General features: G+C 39.0%; 1 protein-coding gene across 1 annotated transcript in view; it reads left to right on the top strand.

The window, feature by feature from the left end:
• Nucleotides 1-19,175, top strand: part of LOC128698731 (replication factor C subunit 4-like) — a 74,634-nt gene that overhangs the window by 45,292 nt on the left and 10,167 nt on the right. Inside the window, exons 8-10 of the mRNA XM_070085043.1 lie at nucleotides 2,662-2,892; nucleotides 12,171-12,286; nucleotides 15,955-16,038. Of these exons, the coding sequence (XP_069941144.1) occupies nucleotides 2,662-2,892; nucleotides 12,171-12,286; nucleotides 15,955-16,038 (431 nt within the window). The remainder of the gene's footprint in view (nucleotides 1-2,661; nucleotides 2,893-12,170; nucleotides 12,287-15,954; nucleotides 16,039-19,175) is intronic.

Below are 19,175 nucleotides of genomic sequence, written 5' to 3'. Positions count from 1 at the left end.
CAGCAATCCTGCCATCACGTAAAACAATTACAGGTTTCAGTTTTACACTCACTTGGCAGGATGGTAGTATCTCCTGGGCGGTTGCTGTCGACCAACCTACTTCCTACAATATATGTACATGTAAAGCAATAATAACATCACACTTAACTTTATTGAAGACTCTTGTTGGTGTATAGAAGATGGGAGGAGGGAGAGGGGTTCTTGTTTCTAAGGGAATCCTTCCATAAAGACTTTAGGTACCAAGTCCTTATCCAGGGGTTTCTTCCCGCTTGAGTCACTGGACCACTGTCGCACCAAAATATCTGTCCCGAGGCTGTTTCTGGTGTCTCTCTAAGACTTGCCTTAAAATGGGACATGGCATTGTCATTGTACATGTTGCCGACATGGCTTGCAACAGCTTTGTTAGTGTAATGTTCCCCCACAAGCGTTCCACCTCACCCACTTTGCACAGATGTCCTTAAGCACTGAAGAAGGCACCTTCCTCTCTCTTCTTCCTCTGAAGCAATTTCCTCAGCTGTGGTCTGTTGCTATTCCCGATGAAGGTCTTGCATCTCTTCAGTGGTTAGCCCCACTGTGGTCCTCCACCAACTCTTCCACACCCTCGCCACTCACCCAACCCCAGGGAAATTTTCCCAATCGACAGGGTCAGCCTCAAACCCTTCAAAATCCTTCCTTCTTTTGGACATTCTGACCACAGTTTTCCAAGCAAAGTTCAAAGTCCTGGAAGTCATTCCCCTAGCCTTATCTATGAGTTATGCAACTGAGGATATTGAAGTGGGTCTCTGCAGAACCTCTTGGAGGTCAGTTGAGTGTCTGAGGTCACATCAAAGCACCTTGAAACATTGCTTTGGTGTAGAGTTTTTTTAAAGGGAAAAGATCTGCTGGTCCATGGGCTGGGCGAAGGAGTGGTATTAGGGGCAAGAACTTCACTGTGATGAAACTAAACTCCTCCAATAATTGGTCATCCAAGTCTGGAGGATGAGTAGGAGCATTGTCCATTACTAGGAGGCACTGAGTGCCAATTTTTTCCAGGAGGTATTTCTTCACCTCAGCCGAAATCTTCATTGAACTAACAGGAAATTTCCCTCGTGACCCATGCCTTATTGTTAGCCTTCCACATCACACACAATTTACTCTTGATGACAATGTTTTTCATGAACACACTAGGATTTTCAGTGATGCACCAGTAAAGGCTTCACTTTGGAATCCCCACTAGCATTACCACAGAACAAGAGAGTTAGCCTGCCTTTCATAGGCTTGTGTCCTGGCAGTGTCTTTTCCTCCTGTGTGATGTAGGTCCTTTTTGGCATTTTCTTCCAAAAGAGGCCTGTTTCATCACAACTGAACACTTGTTGGGGGAGGAATCCTTCTTCCTGTACGTACACCTTGAATTCATTCACAAATTTTTCAGCCACACGTTTATCTGAACTTGCAGCCACACCATGCCTTACAACACTGTGTATGCCACTTTGCTTCTTGAATTTCTCGAATCAGCCTTTGCTGATCTTAAATTCACTAACATGAACACTTGTTCTAGGCATTTTCTTTGAGATCGGCATGCAACTGCCTTCCCTTTTCACAGATTATCGGCTGCATAACACTATCTCCTGCTAATTGCTCTTGGTTGACCCACACTAACAAGAACAACTCAACATCTTCGATTAATTGTGATCTCTCTTTCGTTAGCATATTTACCCCTTTTGCAACATCAGCTTCCTTGATTTCCTTTTTCTTCGCCACGATGGAAGTGATCGTTGTATGGGGCTTCCCATACATCCTGGCGAGGTCGGCCACACGTACGCCACTTTCATATTTTTCAACAATCTCTTTCTTTAATTCTATCGTGTTTCTCACCTTTACCAAAGGGCTGGCACTAGGAACTTTCTTTTGACTCAAGGTGGCTTATTTAGCAGTTGCAAGCACGAAAAGCAATGGATTATTACGAAATGTTTCTACGAATACGAGGGAATGATGCTCACTCGCCGAGAAACAGTGCCAGACTGACTCTTGAATGTGTCTGTAGGAGGCTTTGTGTGTGTTGGGCCACTGGGACACATACCAGACGGCTGCCGAACATAGAGGGAGGTCATGAAAAGAAAAGCTATATTTTGATGAAAAAAGTGGCTGATAATCAAAATTCACTAAAATAGAGCCTCACGAAATTAGAGGGCCCACTGTATTAGGTGAGCAATAGACTTAGGCCTAAAAAAATACATATACAGTATGAATGCTAGGTGCTTGGACATCAAACAGGCTTGCATGACTTGTTATATAAGAATGGGTGGAGGCAAGCGGTTTTTATGATGTGCTGGTAACATTTATGAAGAGATTCAGGGAAATCAGTGTACCGGACTTAAGTCCTGAAGGTGAGATTTTGCAGCTTGGAGGGTTATCTAAACTGTGATGTCAGCATACTTCTGGCAAGACAGTGATTGAATGAGTGTCCTTGAAAGCTCTTTCCATTTATTTTGGGATCATCCTACCTTGGTGGGAGATGGCCAGCGTGTTAAAAAAAAAAAATGAGGAAACTAGAATGTGCTTTTGTAAGCCTTAATATTTAGATAAAATTTCCACTGTATGCAACAGTTGAAAATTTATGGTTCCCAATTTATTTACTTTTCAGAATATTTATCTATGCAACTTAATAACTTTTACCTATAGTATCCTACCCAATGCATTTGTTTATACTTTTCTTTGCAGCACATGATATAATGGTGAAGCGACTGTCTTACATATGTGAAGAAGAGAATGTCAAATATGAAGATGGTGCTCTGGAGGTAGTCATTGAAACGAGTGAAGGAGATCTGCGAAGAGCTATTACAACATTACAATCAGCTGCTCGACTTCGAAGTGGTGAGAATATCAAGAGGCAAGATGTATATGAAATTACAGGTAAATAATTTTTTTTACTACTATTACATTGTCTTAGGAGTGTCTGCTGCGATGAGAAAGAGGGCCAGTTAATCCTCTGGATTAGGCTTGTATTAATTGAAAGCAACTGTATTGCCTATTCCCACCTTCTCTGTCCCCCTTTCCTCTCCTAGAAAAGTTTTTTCCTTTCTTGGGAAGGTACCAGTACATGTCCATACTTGTTTTGTTCCATTTCTCAGGATAAGAACAAATGGTGAGGGGAAGACTATTTTGAGCTACCTCTGTAAGCAGACTACTGCCTCACAGTGACTTCATGGGCCACATACATCAGGAAGAAATGGGGCTCTGGCCCTGTCAACAAGCATTGTTACTGAGATGATTTTCTGTTGACGATACCCCACATACCTCTCGTGTAGTCACCTACTTGCGTTATTATTTTCACTGGCCGTCTCCCACAGAGGCAGGGTGACCCGAGAAAGAAAACACAAAATTTACAGTGGACCCCCGGTTAACGATTTTAATCCGTGCAAGAGGGATAATTGTTATGCGAAATAATCGTTATGCGAATGAATTTTCCCCATAAGAAATAATGGAAATAAAATTAATCCGTGCAAGACGCCCAAAAGTATGAAAAAAATTTTTTTTTACCACATGAAATGTTAATTTTAATACACACAAACTGAAAAAGGCATGCACAATTACATGACACTTACTTTTATTGAAGATCTGGTGATGATTGATGGGATGGGAGGAGGGGAGAGCATTATCTTCTTACTGTTTAGAAGGGGAATCCCCTTCCATTACGACTTGAGGTAGCAAGTCCTTTTCCGGGGTTACTTCCCTTCTTCTTTTAATGCCACTAGGACCAGCTTGAGAGTCACTGGACCTCTGTCGCACAACAAATCTGTCCATAGAGCTCTGTACCTCCCGTTCCTTTACGATTTGTCTAAAATGGGCCACAACATTGTCATTGAAATAGTCACCAGCACGGCTTGCAACAGCTGTGTCAGGGTGATTTTCATCTATAAAGGTTTGCAGTTCAACCCACTGTGCACACATTTCCTTAATCTTTGAAGTAGGCACAATGGATTCCACAACTGGCATAGGCTTCTCAGGGTTAGCCCCAAACCCTTCAAAATCTTTCTTAATTTCCATACTAATTCTCACCCTTTTTACCACAGGGTTGGCACTAGAAGCTTTCTTGGGGGCCCATGGTCACTTATTTTCCAGAAACAGCACCGAAAACACTGTAATAATACGAAATATTCCGAGTGTATGCTTGGATGTTACCGCGGAGGCTGGCTGGTAAACAATGGGACGGGCGGCACATGTGAGGGCACATTGGACGCGTCTCGGACGAAAATCGGTGAGCGGGTTTTTAATCGGTATGCGCGGCAAAAATTTTGCAATAAAAGTAAGCGGTATGCGGAAAAATCGCTATGTGATGCCATCGTTATGCGGGGGTCCACTGTATTATTATTTCTTCTTTCAGCATACTGGCCATATCCCACTGAGGCAGGGTGGAGAAGGGGTTACTAGCCACTTGCTCCCAGCATTTTAGTTGCCTCTTATGACATACATGGCTTATGGAGGAAGAATTGTTCCACTTACCCATGGAGATAAGAGGGAATAAACAAGAACAAGAATATTAGGGTTATTTTTGAAAGAATTAGAAGTAAGACAGAGAGTAGGATTGCAGATGAGCAAGGAGGCATTAGAGTGGGTAGGGGATGTGTATATCAAGTGTTTACATTGAAGCATATATGTGAACAGTGTTTAGATAAAGGTAGGGAAGTTTTCATTGCATTTATGGATTTAGAAAATGCATATGATAATGGATAGGGGAGCAATGTGACAGATGTTGCAAGTGTATGGAATAGGTAGCAAGTTACTAAATGCTGTAAAGAGTTTTTATGAGGATAGTGAGGCTCAGGTTAGGGTGTGTAGGAGAGAGGGAGATTACTTCCCGGTAAAAGTAGGTCTTAGACAGGAATGTGTAATGTCACCATGGTGGTTTAATATATTTATAGATGGGGTTGTAAAAGAAGTAAATGCTAGGGTGTTCAGGAGAAGGGTGGGATTAAATTATGGGGAATCGTGTACAAAATGGGAGTTGACACAGTTACTTTTTGCTGATGATACTGTGCTTATTGGAGATTCTAAAGAAAAGTTGCAAAGGTTAGTGGACAAGTTTGGGAAGGTGTGTAAAGGTAGAAAGTTGAAAGTGAACATAGAAAAGAGTAAGGTGATGAGGGTATCAAATGATTTAGATAAAGAAAAAATGGATATCACATTGGAGAGAGGGAGTATGGAAGAAGTGAATGTTTTCAGATATTTGGGAGTTGACGTGTCAGCAGATGGGTTTATGAAGGATGAGGTTAACCATAGAATTGATGAAGGAAAAAAGGTGAGTGGTGCGGTGAGGTATCTCTGGAGACAAAAAACGTTATCTATGGAAGCAAAGAAGGGAATGTATGAAAGTATAGTGGTACCAACACTCTTATATGGGTATGAAGCTTGGGTTGTAAATGCTGCAGCGAAGAGGCGGCTGGGGGCAGTGGAGATGTCCTGTCTAAGTGTGGTGTAAATTTTATGCAGAGAATGCGGAGTGTGGAAATTAGGAGGTGTGGAGTTACTAAATGTATTAGTCAGAGAGCTGAAAAGGGGTTGTTGAGGTGGTTTGGTCATTTGGAGAGAATGGATCAAAGTAGAATGACTTGGAGAGCATATAAATCTGTAGGGGAAGGAAGGAGGGGTAAGGGTCGTCCTCAAAAAGGTTGGGAGGGAGGGGGTAAAGGAGGTTTTGTGGGCGAGGGGCTTGGACTTTCAGCAAGTGTGTGTGAGTGTGCTTATGAGACAGAAAAAAAGATATCAGCAATCCTACTATCGTGTAAAACAATACAGGTTTCCGTTTTACACTCATTCATGGGGAAGGGGAGCCTTGAACCTGTAGGGATTATACTGCTTCAGGGGAATCAAAGTCAATCCAAGAAACAATGCTGTAACACTTTTACAGGTTTAGGGTTTAAATTGATTACAGTAATTGATCGTGCTGTAATACCTTTACAGGTTTAGGGTTTAAATTGATAACAATTTATAGCTCCAGTTTTTTTGGATTAGGAGGCCTTCACCAGTATCAAAGTGCCTTTCTTGCAGGCATTTTTGCCCCCTGTATGACTTGGGGTGTGATGTTGAGAGGGAATCACATTTTAACTGTACTCACAGTCTTGGCCTTTATGCCATAGGTGTAAAATAAAATTTACCCACTAGAAACAAGGGTAGAAGTTTTTAAGAAGAAATTGGACATGTTTCTCTGCAAAAGTGCCAGATGAACCAGGCTGTGATGGATATGTGGAACACTGGGCTGCTGATAGGAACAGCCTGGTTGATCAGGCAAGCACTAGATAAACCGACTATGGATGTAGGAAAACTCTTGAAATTATGAGTGGATTGTGCTTGGGAGACAACAGCTTCTTGGGTGTTGTCCATAATAGAGCCCATCATTTCTCGTTAACTTTTTCACTGTTCAGCTCCCAGTGTCCACTTTAAAAAAAAAATTCTTCTGAAATGGTAGAGAATCTTTTTCTGAGGGTAAATGACACTGAAAGTATGAAATTTGATAGAAAACGTATGGAATTACATAGGTGCAAAGTTACCGGTCTGGGTGCAGTTTATGCATTAGTGATTTTGCCAACTTTGAGTCCTATTTTAAGCAAACTCCACTGCTCCATTTGATTGAGTGCAAGAAACTCCCCATTCATCTATTACAACTCCCCTATAAAGTGAACAGAAGTCAGTAATTTGGCCAATTTTACACACTATTAAAAAATATCAATTTAAAAATACACAAGATAAATTTACCGTGTAGACATTCCCAGCACTAAAACATTTCCTCTCTTCATTTATCACATTCCTAGGTCTCTCCTATATTACACTTGCTTCCATTTTGATTTCATATTCACACACATAAAAGATTTACTCTTTCTCGTATAATAAAATATAATTAGGAATGATTGGTCATGGTTTGCAGCTTATTGAAAACCCATGAAACTGACTGGGAGGTGTAGGGGCACCATACCTCAGGAAAAATGGGCAAAAATTGAATATTTTTGCTAATTTTAACTCAATTTCTCCTACGGGTTTAGTGCTCCTCCATGATTATAATAATAATAATGAACTCAATTTCAAACTACTACTGGTTCTCAAACCAACCAAAATCATCTCTGTTTCAGTAATTTGTCTTCCATTCTGTCAAATGATACCAAGAAATAGCCAGTAAAACTTAACCTTCCTAGAAAATACATCAGAATTGCTATTTTAAACCAAACATATGGTCTGGGTTTTGCTTTTCCCATCATGCACTATGTGGGGCAGTATTTTTTTTTATATTGTGCAGACCCATTTTCATATCTAAGCCAAAATTTACCACACACAGCTTGTCTGAGTAAGCATAGCTCATAATGTAGAACTACATGAGGGACCTTGGCATCAATGACATAGTTCTACATGATGGCCACTGAAAGGGTTAAATGCCAAGGATATTTCATAATTCCTCAAAATTTGCTGCTTCTCAAGTTATAGGAAGATGATATTCCTTGAATCAGTTTTATCATGGAAGTAAATTGCAGAGCTGTGGTGGGTGCATCCAGGGCCGGATTAAGAAGTCTCCAGGCCCTAGGCTATTCAGATTGGCGGGGCCCCTTTGAGTTACGGGTAAGCGAAGCGACCCCTTCCAGCTTGGGGGTGGGGGGTCGGTGTGAGCCTGTTTAAGGTCTAATTAAATACATTCTGGCTATTTAGATTAAATTTAATAGGGAAAGTACATCAAGACAACCAAAACCATTTACCAACAGCCATTATAACTATCTTGTTAAATCATGCATTTTAAAGAGAATAAACTCAAAGACAGCATAGTATTACTAGATTAGGCTATTAAAGTAGTGATGTCATGTACCTATTATATTCAGCATAACCACTACAGCACTATTATTCCCTTCATAAATCACTGACCATTATTGTTATCATTGCATCATGCATAAGACTATCAAATCATATAAACTCAAGAAAGTAAAGAATTGTTTAGATTCACAGGCACTTCTTAAATAAACTTTTTTCTGGATTTCATATTGGCAAAATCATCAATTATATTCTGAAAATCAATATTTATTGTTAGATCAGACTCAATGGTCAACAAGGCTAGGTTACACAATTTGTCTTGGCTCATTGTTGAACGGAGCTGGTTTTTCACTCTTTTCAAAACAGAAGATGAACGTTCTCCTTCACAGTCAGTAGCTGGAAGTGTTAGGTAAAGGCGATACACTATGTCAACATTAGGGAAGGTTTCTGAGATACCTGCATTTCTTAAATGTTTCAAAGCAGCTGAGGGTGCACATTTTTCAGGTGGAGCTTTAATCTGATTCATATACCCAGAAAAATGAACTATTTCTTCAACAAATGTGTCCTGAACATCTGCTGAAAGGTGTTGTTGCAACTTTAATGCAGCTTCTCTCAATTCTGCATCTGGCATAGTAGTAATTTTGAACAGAAATCCAAACTTGTCATTGAGATTCTGGTAGATTTCTTTTCTTTTCACCAATTCTGTAATCAGTGAATCCAGAATGACAAAGTATGTAGCTGTCTTACATTTCTGCCTTGGTAGCAACACAATTTCATTGTCTGGCTCTTCAAAATTGCGTTTCCTCTTCCTTGACCGCTGATGATCAGCCTGGTAACTGTAGTCTTTCACCAGCAGTTTAGCTTTCTCTTCAAACATTTCAAAAGCTTCATCATTGCGAAGTGAGCTTACAAATTCCACTAAGCCTGCATAGAGGTTAGCACAAGTAGCCATTTCAATTTCAATTTTCTGAAGTGTCTTGTTCGTGGCATTTAACCGTTCCAGTATATAGTCCCAAAGCACACAGAGTAAGGCCAATTCAAAATCTTCCAATTTTGATGCTAAGCTGGCTGCTTCGCTTCTTGTAGTTGCTGTCTGGTTTTCATCCTCTGCTATTTGGATCAAAGCAGAATGTATTTCAGCAAAGCTGTCTTTCAAAGCATGTGTTGCATCATGCTGCGCTGACCACCTTGTTGTTGATAATGATTTGATGACATCTCCATGAATGGTTGACTTGAGTATACTCCACTGATGCGTTGAAGCAGAGAAAAAATTAAAGAGTGCTTGTAAAAGTCCAAAAAATGAAACTGCAGCGACACAACACTCCGCAGCACATGACCCAACAAGATTAAGAGAATGTGCTGAGCAGGGCACATATTCAGCAAGTGGGTTGATTTGCTTGATGCGAGCTCGCAATCCATTATATTTACCCGACATGTTACTTGCATTGTCGTAGCTCTGGCCACGGCAATAAATAATAGAGAGATCATGTTCAAGCAGAGTATCCAATACTACATTCATCATTGCTTCTCCATCATGGCCTGAAAGAGGAATGAATTTTATAAAGTGCTCTACAGGCTTACCACTGGAGTCGACAAAGCGAACAATGAATGTCAATTGATCTGTATGTGAAATATCTGGTGTTGAATCTACACTTATTGCAAAGTATTTTGCAGTTTTCACAGCTGCTATGATGTTATTGAGGACCTTCTTAGTCATCAGTTCAATAAATTCATTGCATATAGTAGATGACATGTAAGATACAGTGCCTCTTCCTGCATTCCCAAGGCGTGACACATGATTTGCTAAGAATGGATCGAATTGTGCTAACAGTTCTATGATCCCTAGGAAATTGCCATTGTTTTCCGAACCAAAAACCTCATTTTCTTCACAGAAAGCAAGTCCTCTTAGAGCTAAGAATTCTACAACAGCAACAACTCTTTCTAGAACTTTTCTCCAATAAGTGCACTCTTTTTCAGTTTGATTTTCCAAATGAGAATCCAATAAGCCTTTTTTCTGTGCACGAAATACACTGGCTAAAATGCAGCTCCTGTGAGTGGTGCTGTTTTCATGTTCCTCGAAACGCTTGGAATTTTTCCAGTCATTGAACCCCTGTGTGAAGGTATTTTCTTTGGTAGAAAATAGCTTGCATGCTGAACAGTACACTTTTCCTGAGCTTTCAGAGTATACCATCCATGATCTTTTCACAGTTTCTGAATTTGCAAGCTTCCTATAAAACATAGATGACTTTAAACAACGATGACTTCCATCATCATAAATCCTTGCTGATTTCCTAAAGTCAATGTTCAGAGTTTGACTGAAGTTTTCTGCAATGAAAGCATTACGTAGAGAATCGGGGATTACATTTGGCCATGAGGCAGGATCTTTTAAGACAAATCCTGTGGATGAAATGTCCGTTGAGACATTGAGAGGAGACACAAAAGAATGTAGATGCTGGCTGAGAAATAATAGAGGGAGGGCTTCCTGTATGATCTGACGTATCTGCAGATTCAACTGTACTGGTAACATCAGAAACTGTTTTCATGAGCATGTCTGTGATCTTTCTGCAGCTTCCTACATCTTTCTTTTTCTGTTCTTCTTGAATTTTCTTCTTTCTTTTCTGTGACGCACTCGCATAAGAACGTCCAACATCACGTTCACGAGATGCCATAATGAGGATGTATCACTGTCTGTAATCATGCAAATACAAATTTTTCATTATCAATTATTATTAATTTTTTAATTATTATTAAATTTTTTTTTTCTGTCAATTGGGGGGATATGGCCCTTGTAGTTCCCTTTCCTCTGGCTGTGCATCTAAAAATTCAAAACATTACCAGAAAGGAGTCTTATACAGAACTTTTACCATAGATTAGGTTAGTGATTTGGGCTACGAATATTTTACTAACTCATCCTCCTTGATCTCCAATTTACTTAAACAGAAATCATACTGAGTCCAAGAACAATGCACAATGGTATTTATATTACCATTTTCATAACTAAACTAATCATTATGTTTTGCATGATATATGGCCTACCACCATAGATAAGGACATGAGAATTAAAGAATGCAGGGACAATTTTCAGTTTCACCCAACCAACAATTTTCTGATGTGGCTTGTGTGTTTCTGGGGAAATATGTAGTAAATTAATTGATGTTCTACATCACTTCCGTTGCAACTTGAAAACTAAGCATTTGCGACGGAAGTGATGTAGAACATCAATCAATTGAGATCTGTTATTGAAATGATAAAGACTTAAAGACAGGACAAAGTGCTTTTAAAACCTACAAACGGAAGTCAATTTGCGTTTTTAGGTTTTTCTTCATAGTATTTTTACCAAAAATACGTCTTGACTGGTCCATGCGTCTTTACTGGTCAAGTAACCCTATCAGGTACCTCCCTTAACATTTAGAGGTGAAAACAAACATTTATCCATACACATCAATGTCTATCAGCAACACTTCAGTTAATTTGTCACAGTACAAGTCTAGATAACATGTAATTACTACAAAAAATTGGAGAGGAATCTCCCATACTCACCCATTAGCAGGAAAACACAGCTGTTCTGATGTAAACAAAGGCATGTTGAGTGTTGCCATCTATGGTTAGGTTTATTTATTTTTATTTTATTTTATTTCGTTATTTATTTTTGTTTTGATTAATTTTTAAAAATCAATTTTACTCTCCAAACACTTGAACTTTTTAGGTAGGGACCCCTTTGCACTTGCACCATGTGCGCAGTCTTGGATGAGCCCCTGAACCCCTTTGACCGCGGGGCCCCCAAATGCGCGGGGCCCTAGGCAAATGCCTAGTTTGCCTATGCGGTAATTCGGCCCTGGGTGCATCATCCAAAGAGAATTGGATCATAGATCTCAGCAGACAGTTTTGCCAAGCCTTGTTCAGCTAAATCTGGATAAGAGATAGTTTCCTGAGAAGTTGACTGTGCTTGTCAGATTGGTGATGATAAGATAGGCATTTATTTTTGTTTTAGACTGAAAGACCATTTCTTCTTTCCTTTTTTTTTTTTATTATGGAAAATGAAGCACCCTTAGTCCATTCTCTCCTGGATTATCTGTAACTACAACATTAGCGACAGACTTGTTGGTAATTGGCATATTTTGGTGTTTAGCTTGTAGATGTGTTCCTTTTATCCATACAGTTTGTCATATGTTCATGTTTTTTTTTTTTAATCCACTGGTCATCTTCCACCGTGGTTGGGACAACCAAAAAAAAAAAAAAAAAAAAACTTTCATCATCACTCACTCCATCAATGTCGTGCCAGAGGTGTGCCTATAATAGAGTTCAAAACTGCAAATATACTTTAAATTTTATATTCATAAAAATGTACCAAGTCTGTGTAGGTCATAAAGCTCCTGTGTGTTATATGATTATTTATTTTGCAGGAGTTATTCCAGAAAAGTGGTTGGATGAGCTGTTTATAGTGTGTGCAACTGACTCCTATGAAAAACTGAGTGATTTTTTGAATAGCATGATGATTGAAGGGTACTCAGCAAGCCAGGTATGAGGCTCTGCATCTTGTTCCTTTTTTTCAATGCATTTTCTGTCTTAAAGTGCCAGTAATGATGAAAGCATTTGCTGGAAAATTCTATTGTATGTTTATTTTGGCCAAGTGATGGTTGTTTAATAGGGTTCAGATCCTATTAATAAAAGTAGGGTTATTAATTAAGGCTGCATCTAACATTTTCACCATTAACCCAGTGAGGGTCGCCAGGCCCTCTCAGAGACTTGTTCTTAGGGTCGCCAAAATTTTAAAAAAAAAAAATTATTTTTTTCTTATGAAAAGATAGAGAATCTTTTCCTGATCATAATGACACCAAAAGTACGAAATTTGATGGAAAACTTACGGAATTATGCTCTCGCGAAGTTAGCGGTCTCGATGATGTTTACACATTGGCAATTTTGCCCACTTTGAGCCCTATTTTCGGCCAATTCCAGTGTACTAGTCGACAAAAATCATAACTATTTCGCTAGAACTCCATTTTTTTCTGTTGAATGAGTACAAGAAACCACCCATTTACCGATTTCAACTATCCAATAAAGTGGTCAGAATTTAGCAATTTTGCCAATTTCACACAAATTTCAAAAGATGCCAATTTCCAAATAGGGTCCAGAATAAACAAGAAAGACATTCCTGGCACTAAAATAACATTTCCTCTGTTCATTAGTCACATCCCCAGGCCCCTCTTACATTTCTTTTGCTTTCCACTTTGATTTTTTATTCTCACAAAAGTAATAAGATTTACTGTTATGCAGACTACTGCATTAGTGTAGAAATGGTATAAATAATATTGGCACACTTGTGAAAGAATACTAGACTCACCAGTTTACGTGTATTGGACGCTTGGCATGATTTGTTTACTTTTGAACTTTGGTAAAAATCGAACATTTCTGTTACTTTGAGCTCAATTTCAAGGTACTTTTCATTGTAAAAACCAGTCAAAATCATCTCAATTTCTGTAATGTCTTCCATTCTATACAATGACACCAGGAAAACTAGAATACAACAATAAATACCATACGAAAATACAGTGCAAAGTTGGTTTTAAACCAAAAACACGGTCAGTTTTTTTTTTCTCATTACGCACTGTGCGCTGCAGGATTTTTTTTATACTGCGCACACTGATCACATAGACCCATTCTTTCATATGTAGGCCTACCAGCTTTCTCTTGCTAGATTTGAGGGCGCTAGAATTTATGCATACTAGTACGTCAAAAACCCTGGCGCGTAAGCCGTACTAGTACGGCCGAAACCCCCAAAGGGTTAAATAAGAATACAGTACTTTAATCCCTAAAACAGTGATTGACAGTGAACTTTTACCATGTATACACTGAAAAAATACACCTTTCAGTGCATGTATCCTCTTTTAAGCAAATGATGTTAATTTTTTTTTAAGATAGGTTTCTTATGTATTACAGTAATGCTGTATTTTAAAATGATTTACTAGATTTGTTAACTTTTCCAAAATCTTAATAATTTAGATAAGTTTTTCCTTAGGAGTATGACAAACACTTCATGCAAACATTTATTCTAGATAACTTTTCACTCTGTGTAGGCTGTAGTTTCATGAAGTTACACATAGGCAGCTCTACCTAGAGTGAAACATCTGTAATAAAAGCTTGCACTGCTACAGGTGTTTCTGCCATATTTGTCAACAAACACCTGTCCTCCAACAACCTAGCAGTGCTTTTTATTTGTTCTCAGTAGAAAGTAAGGTACTTCCATCTGTTTTGTTACAAGTAAAGGACTATACTATTTGTTCCAGTGTTTATATTACTCACTACAGTCTACTTTTACCATATATTTACCCTCATGTTGCCTTTGATCTCTTGTTCCTACTGACACTTCCCTGCAAGGGAAGTCTTCATAAGCCATCCTTCACATGCCTTTCAGATGTAATGTAATATTAAATATCTGAAGCAAGATGTAAAGCAAAAATGTGTGGCATTACTTAAATTCATGGGGAAACTTAAACCTGTAGGGGTAATAGTTTAATCCAAGGGGACTGTTGCTCCAATTCCTTGGATGAAGACCCTACACCAGCATTAAAGGCACATCTCTTGAAGAGCAGAAGAAAGACTACCCATGGAACAAAAATAAAAAAAAAAGGAAGTAGCAAATTATAAATAGATAACGGGGGTAAAGTGCAGTGCCACACACTTCTGAATGAGACATAAACATAAGGCAGTAAGTAAAGGTTTGTTCTGCACTGAGCACTCTTCTTCCTGTTCCACATGGTTACTGTTCAACCTGTAGTATTTGTGCTTGTGGATGTACTACGCCTGATCACCTTAAACCATTGATAACCCAACAAAAAGCTGCTGTGAGGATGATCACCAACTTTTGTGCCAGACAGCACATCTCACTGCTCTTCAAGAGTTTGCACTGTATAGTCCTTGTGGCTTAGCGCTTCTTTTTGATTATAATAATAATCTTCAAGAGTTTGAACATAATTATATACAAAATATGCACTCATATTACTGTACCTTCTATATATATAGAACATTAAACTCCAATATAAACCCTCCTCTTGAACCTCTCCTTGATAGCTACAACAGAACACAGGCACAAAACTTTCTTCAACATGTCTGTCTCACCCTATGCAAAAATGCAGTGCACATAAAGGGCCCCAAGATCTGGAATTCATTGCCAGAACCAGCAAAATGTCCCATCTGACAGTCTAGGGCTATAATTAAAAATCACATTTACCAAACTTAACTATACCAACACTACACTATGCCTGAAATCATAGAACCAGTTTGAAACTACTCAGATAATCCAAATTAACTTAAGAACACTAAATTAATTCATGTATTACTACATACTTAAAATTGTACTATTGTAAATTGTAATTTTTTTTTGCAACTCCTCTACTATAAATTTTATTAATTATAAAATTTTTACTACACTTTTTTTTGTAATAATGTATAATTAAGATTCACCACTCCATAACCTGTGTCTTGCTTTAAGTAGTGTGTAAACATTAGGATTAGTCTGCTTGAAATGCTCATGCATGCTAGTGGCTTTCTTTGTGCTTAACAATATTTTGCTACATGTAAACTACACATTAGGTGAGTACACAGGCAGGCAGACAGACACAGGCAGACATAGACACAGACACAGGCAGACATAGACACAGACACAGTGTGTGTGTGTGCAGTTGGAGGGAAAAGTCTGACTGTGAATGTTCATACATGTGTTTCCTTGTTTGGTTCACCTTTCTGGGTAAGAGATGGCTGTTATGTTAAAATATTAAAACAAATAAGTTAGATTGAGATGTAATTACTTATTGATAGGAACACAGTGCTGTATGACCCTTGTGGGTTTAGTGCTTTATTATAATAATGTTCTGATTATAATAATAATTGATAGGAAACATAGTATGTAGTTAGAATATAGCTATACAATGGTAATTCCTTAGGTGGTGGTACTTTAATTACTGAGGATGAGTGATTGTTATATAATTGGTGGAAGGTATCACTTGACTATTCAGTGAAAACCTTTCTAAACTCAAGTTACATTTTTATTGGCTGTAATTTGTGTTAAGCTTCCTTATGGCATAGTTCTTGTGCCTCTTTATTTTAGTGAAATTTTGGTTTTTAGTATGGCTAGGATATATTAAAATGATGCTAATTTTCCTTAGATTAATGTTTCCATTTTTATTGCAGATAATGAATCAAATACATGATCGTATTATCTCGCATGACAGATTGGCTGACCTTCAGAAAGCTGCCATTTTTGAAAGGCTTGCTGTAAGTAGAATTTTTGTTATATTATATAATTAAATGATACATCATTGTAACACTAATGAAGGCTAACTTCTTATCAGTTGTCTGCGTTACTTCCCTCTATGCTTATGTTTTTCACTATCTTTCCTCTGAAAATTTCTCCTAGAGCTAATTACAAAACAAAACTTATCCAGTTTTATCTCCCATATATACAGTGGACCCCCGGTTAACGATATTTTTTCATTCAAGAAGTATGTTCAGGTGCCAGCACTGACCGAATTTGCTCACATAAGGAATATTGTGAAGTAGATTAGTCCATTTCAGACCCCCAAACATACACGTACAAACGCACTTACATAAATACACTTACATAATTGGTCGCATTGGGAGGTGATCATTAACCCTTTGACTGTCGCGGTCGTATATGTACGTCATAGGAGATACTGTGTTTGACGTATCTATACGCATAAATTCTAGCGGCTTCAAATCAAGCAGGAGAAAGCTGGTAGGCCCACATGTGAGAGAATGGGTCTCCATGGTCAGTGTGCACCATATGAAAAAAATTGGGGAGCCAGTGGTGCATTGTGGGAATACCATTTCAGTGGTCCTTTTTCAGCATGTCTAGCGGTAAGAAATATGTGACTTCCCTGCAAATCTGGGACTCTTCTCTTCCCAAGTGATGCTCTAACACAGATGGAAGTGTCAATGAAGATCAATTTCATGATTTCGAGGAGTTTGAGACCAAAAGCAATGGAGGAGGTGGAGGAGGAAGAAGAGGAGGAGGAAGAAGAGGAGGAAGAAGAGGAGGAGGAAGGAAGGAGGAAGAGGAAGGAAGGAGGGAGGAGGAGGGAGGAGGAAGAAGGAGGGAGGAGGAGGAAGGAGGGAGGGAGGAAGAAGGAGGGAGGAGGAGGAAGGAGGGAGGGAGGAAGAAGGAGGGAGGAGGAGGAAGGAGGGAGGGAGGAGGAGGAAGGAGGGAGGGAGGAGGAGGAGGCAGGAGGAGGAAGGAGGGAGGAGGAGGAGGAGGGTGGGTGGAGGAGGAAGGAGGGAGGGAGGAGGAGGAAGGAGGAAGGTGGAAGGTGGAAGGAGGAGGAAGAAGAAGAAGAAGAAGAATAATAAGAATAAGAATAATAATAATACCTAATACCTAATAATAATAATATGTTCCCTTGAGGCATGAAAACAGTTCACCCCATGACAGTGACAAGATAAGGGGAGATAACATCTGATAAGAGCTGACCTTTGATGAGCGTAAACGAGGGTGGAGGGAGGGGGGCAGCTGTCCATCTGTCAAGAGCCAGGAGGAAGAGGAGGAGGAGGAGGAGAAGAAAGAGAAGAAGGAGGAGAAGGAGAAGGAGAAGGAGAAGATGACGACGAACAAACATTTGTCTGTCTATTTGTCTGTCTGCCAAACTCCCTGTCTATCCGTCTAGCTCTGTCTCAGAGAGAGCCACAAGACTGTGTCATCATCACGTTTACTTACATCTTCAAGCAGAGTATAGCACTTTGTCTGGATTTTTTGGGTTATCCTAGGTAATTTACACTATGTATAGTTGTATTTATGTGTACCTGTGAGACAGAGATAGACAGAGAGAGAAAGAGAGACAGATTGAAAGAGATAGAATGAGGGAGAAAGATAATTAGATAGAATGGAGGGGGAAGCAGCATCCGACCCCATTGTTTTGACAGGCGGTAGGGGGAGTGACTAATGAGACAATATGTCACTTTGACAGCTGCCGACTCCTGACTCAAAACAATTATAAGCCACACACTCGCACACAAGACAAGCTTGCTGAAGGGTGATAATAGCAGTTTTATGAAAGTATCTAGTGACTATATATGTGTATATATATTATAGAAACCAGAAGCAAGAAGGGAAGGCAGGAATGAAGGAAGGACTAGATGAAAGGAAGGAAAAAAGTAATGAAGGACAGATGAAAGAATGTAGGAAGAGAGGTGGAATGCCCTCCAGGCAGCCTCCAGGTAGGAAAGGAATGAAGGAAATTAGGAAGGAATGATGACACACGACCATTTACCTAGGATAACTACATAACACAACTGCCTGCTAATACTTTGAAGAAAACTGCTCAGACGAGGTGTTTTGTCTTTGCACATAAAAAAAAATTCAACAAAAATGCACACACACTGATTTTATGTGTGAGAGTGTAAAATACCACTGTGTATGACACCATGTTTTATGTGTGAGGAGTGTAAAACACCACTGTGTATGACACCATGTTTTATGTGTAAGAGTGTAAAACACCACTGTGTATGACACCATGTTTTATGTGTAAGAGTGTAAAACACCACTGTGTATGACACCATGTTTCACAGAGTTCCACAAGCTGCAGAACTTCTAGGAGTATGTTCAGTGACTGTATATTGGTATATATATTATAGAACAATAGTAATAAAAATTTTTTTGTATTGTTTGTTTTTGTAAACAAGTTTTGTAAACAATATATTGATAATTATGTTTGTGTGCTTATTGTGTTGTATACAACGAGTGTATATATGTACATTGCACCTTACTTTGGTCTCACAGGCCACATAAGTTATGTAAAAAAATAAAATAGTGAAAAAAAACAACAAACCTTCAAATACAAGTAAACTAAAGTTTACCGGGTGAGCGGCAGTCGCCGCTGTTGCCATACGCGGCTCATTTTCTGCAAACTTCATGCCTCTATATCTCGGTAAGTACTGATGGGAAAAATTTTTTTTTGGGACTAAAACAATCAGAAAAATAATCTTAACATTTTCATAAGAAAAAATAATTTTTTTTTTTTTTTCGAATATTTTGCGACACCAGGAGACACTTCAGGATTGGGCCCTTCGACAGTCAAAGGGTTAAGCGGGGGTCCACTGTATATGACTTCCAGCAAGCGTGCGTGAGCGTGTTAGATAGGAGTGAATGGAGACGAATGGTACTTGGGACCTGACAATCTGTTGGAGTGTGAGCAGGGTAATATTTAGTGAAGGGATTCAGGGAAACCGGTTATTTTCATATAGTTGGACTTGAGTCCTGGAAATGGGAAGTACAATGCCTGCACTTTAAAGGAGGGGTTTGGTATATTGGCAGTTTGGAGGGATATGTTGTGTATCTTTATATGTGTATGCTTCTAAACTTTTGTATTCTGAGCACCTCTGCATAAACAGTGATAATG

Source organism: Cherax quadricarinatus, chromosome 14 (genome assembly GCF_038502225.1).
Source record: "Cherax quadricarinatus isolate ZL_2023a chromosome 14, ASM3850222v1, whole genome shotgun sequence".
Classification (NCBI taxonomy): Eukaryota; Metazoa; Arthropoda; class Malacostraca; order Decapoda; family Parastacidae; genus Cherax; species Cherax quadricarinatus.
Note: the sequence above shows the minus strand (reverse complement) of the source record. Positions and strands in the feature narration are given on the sequence as shown.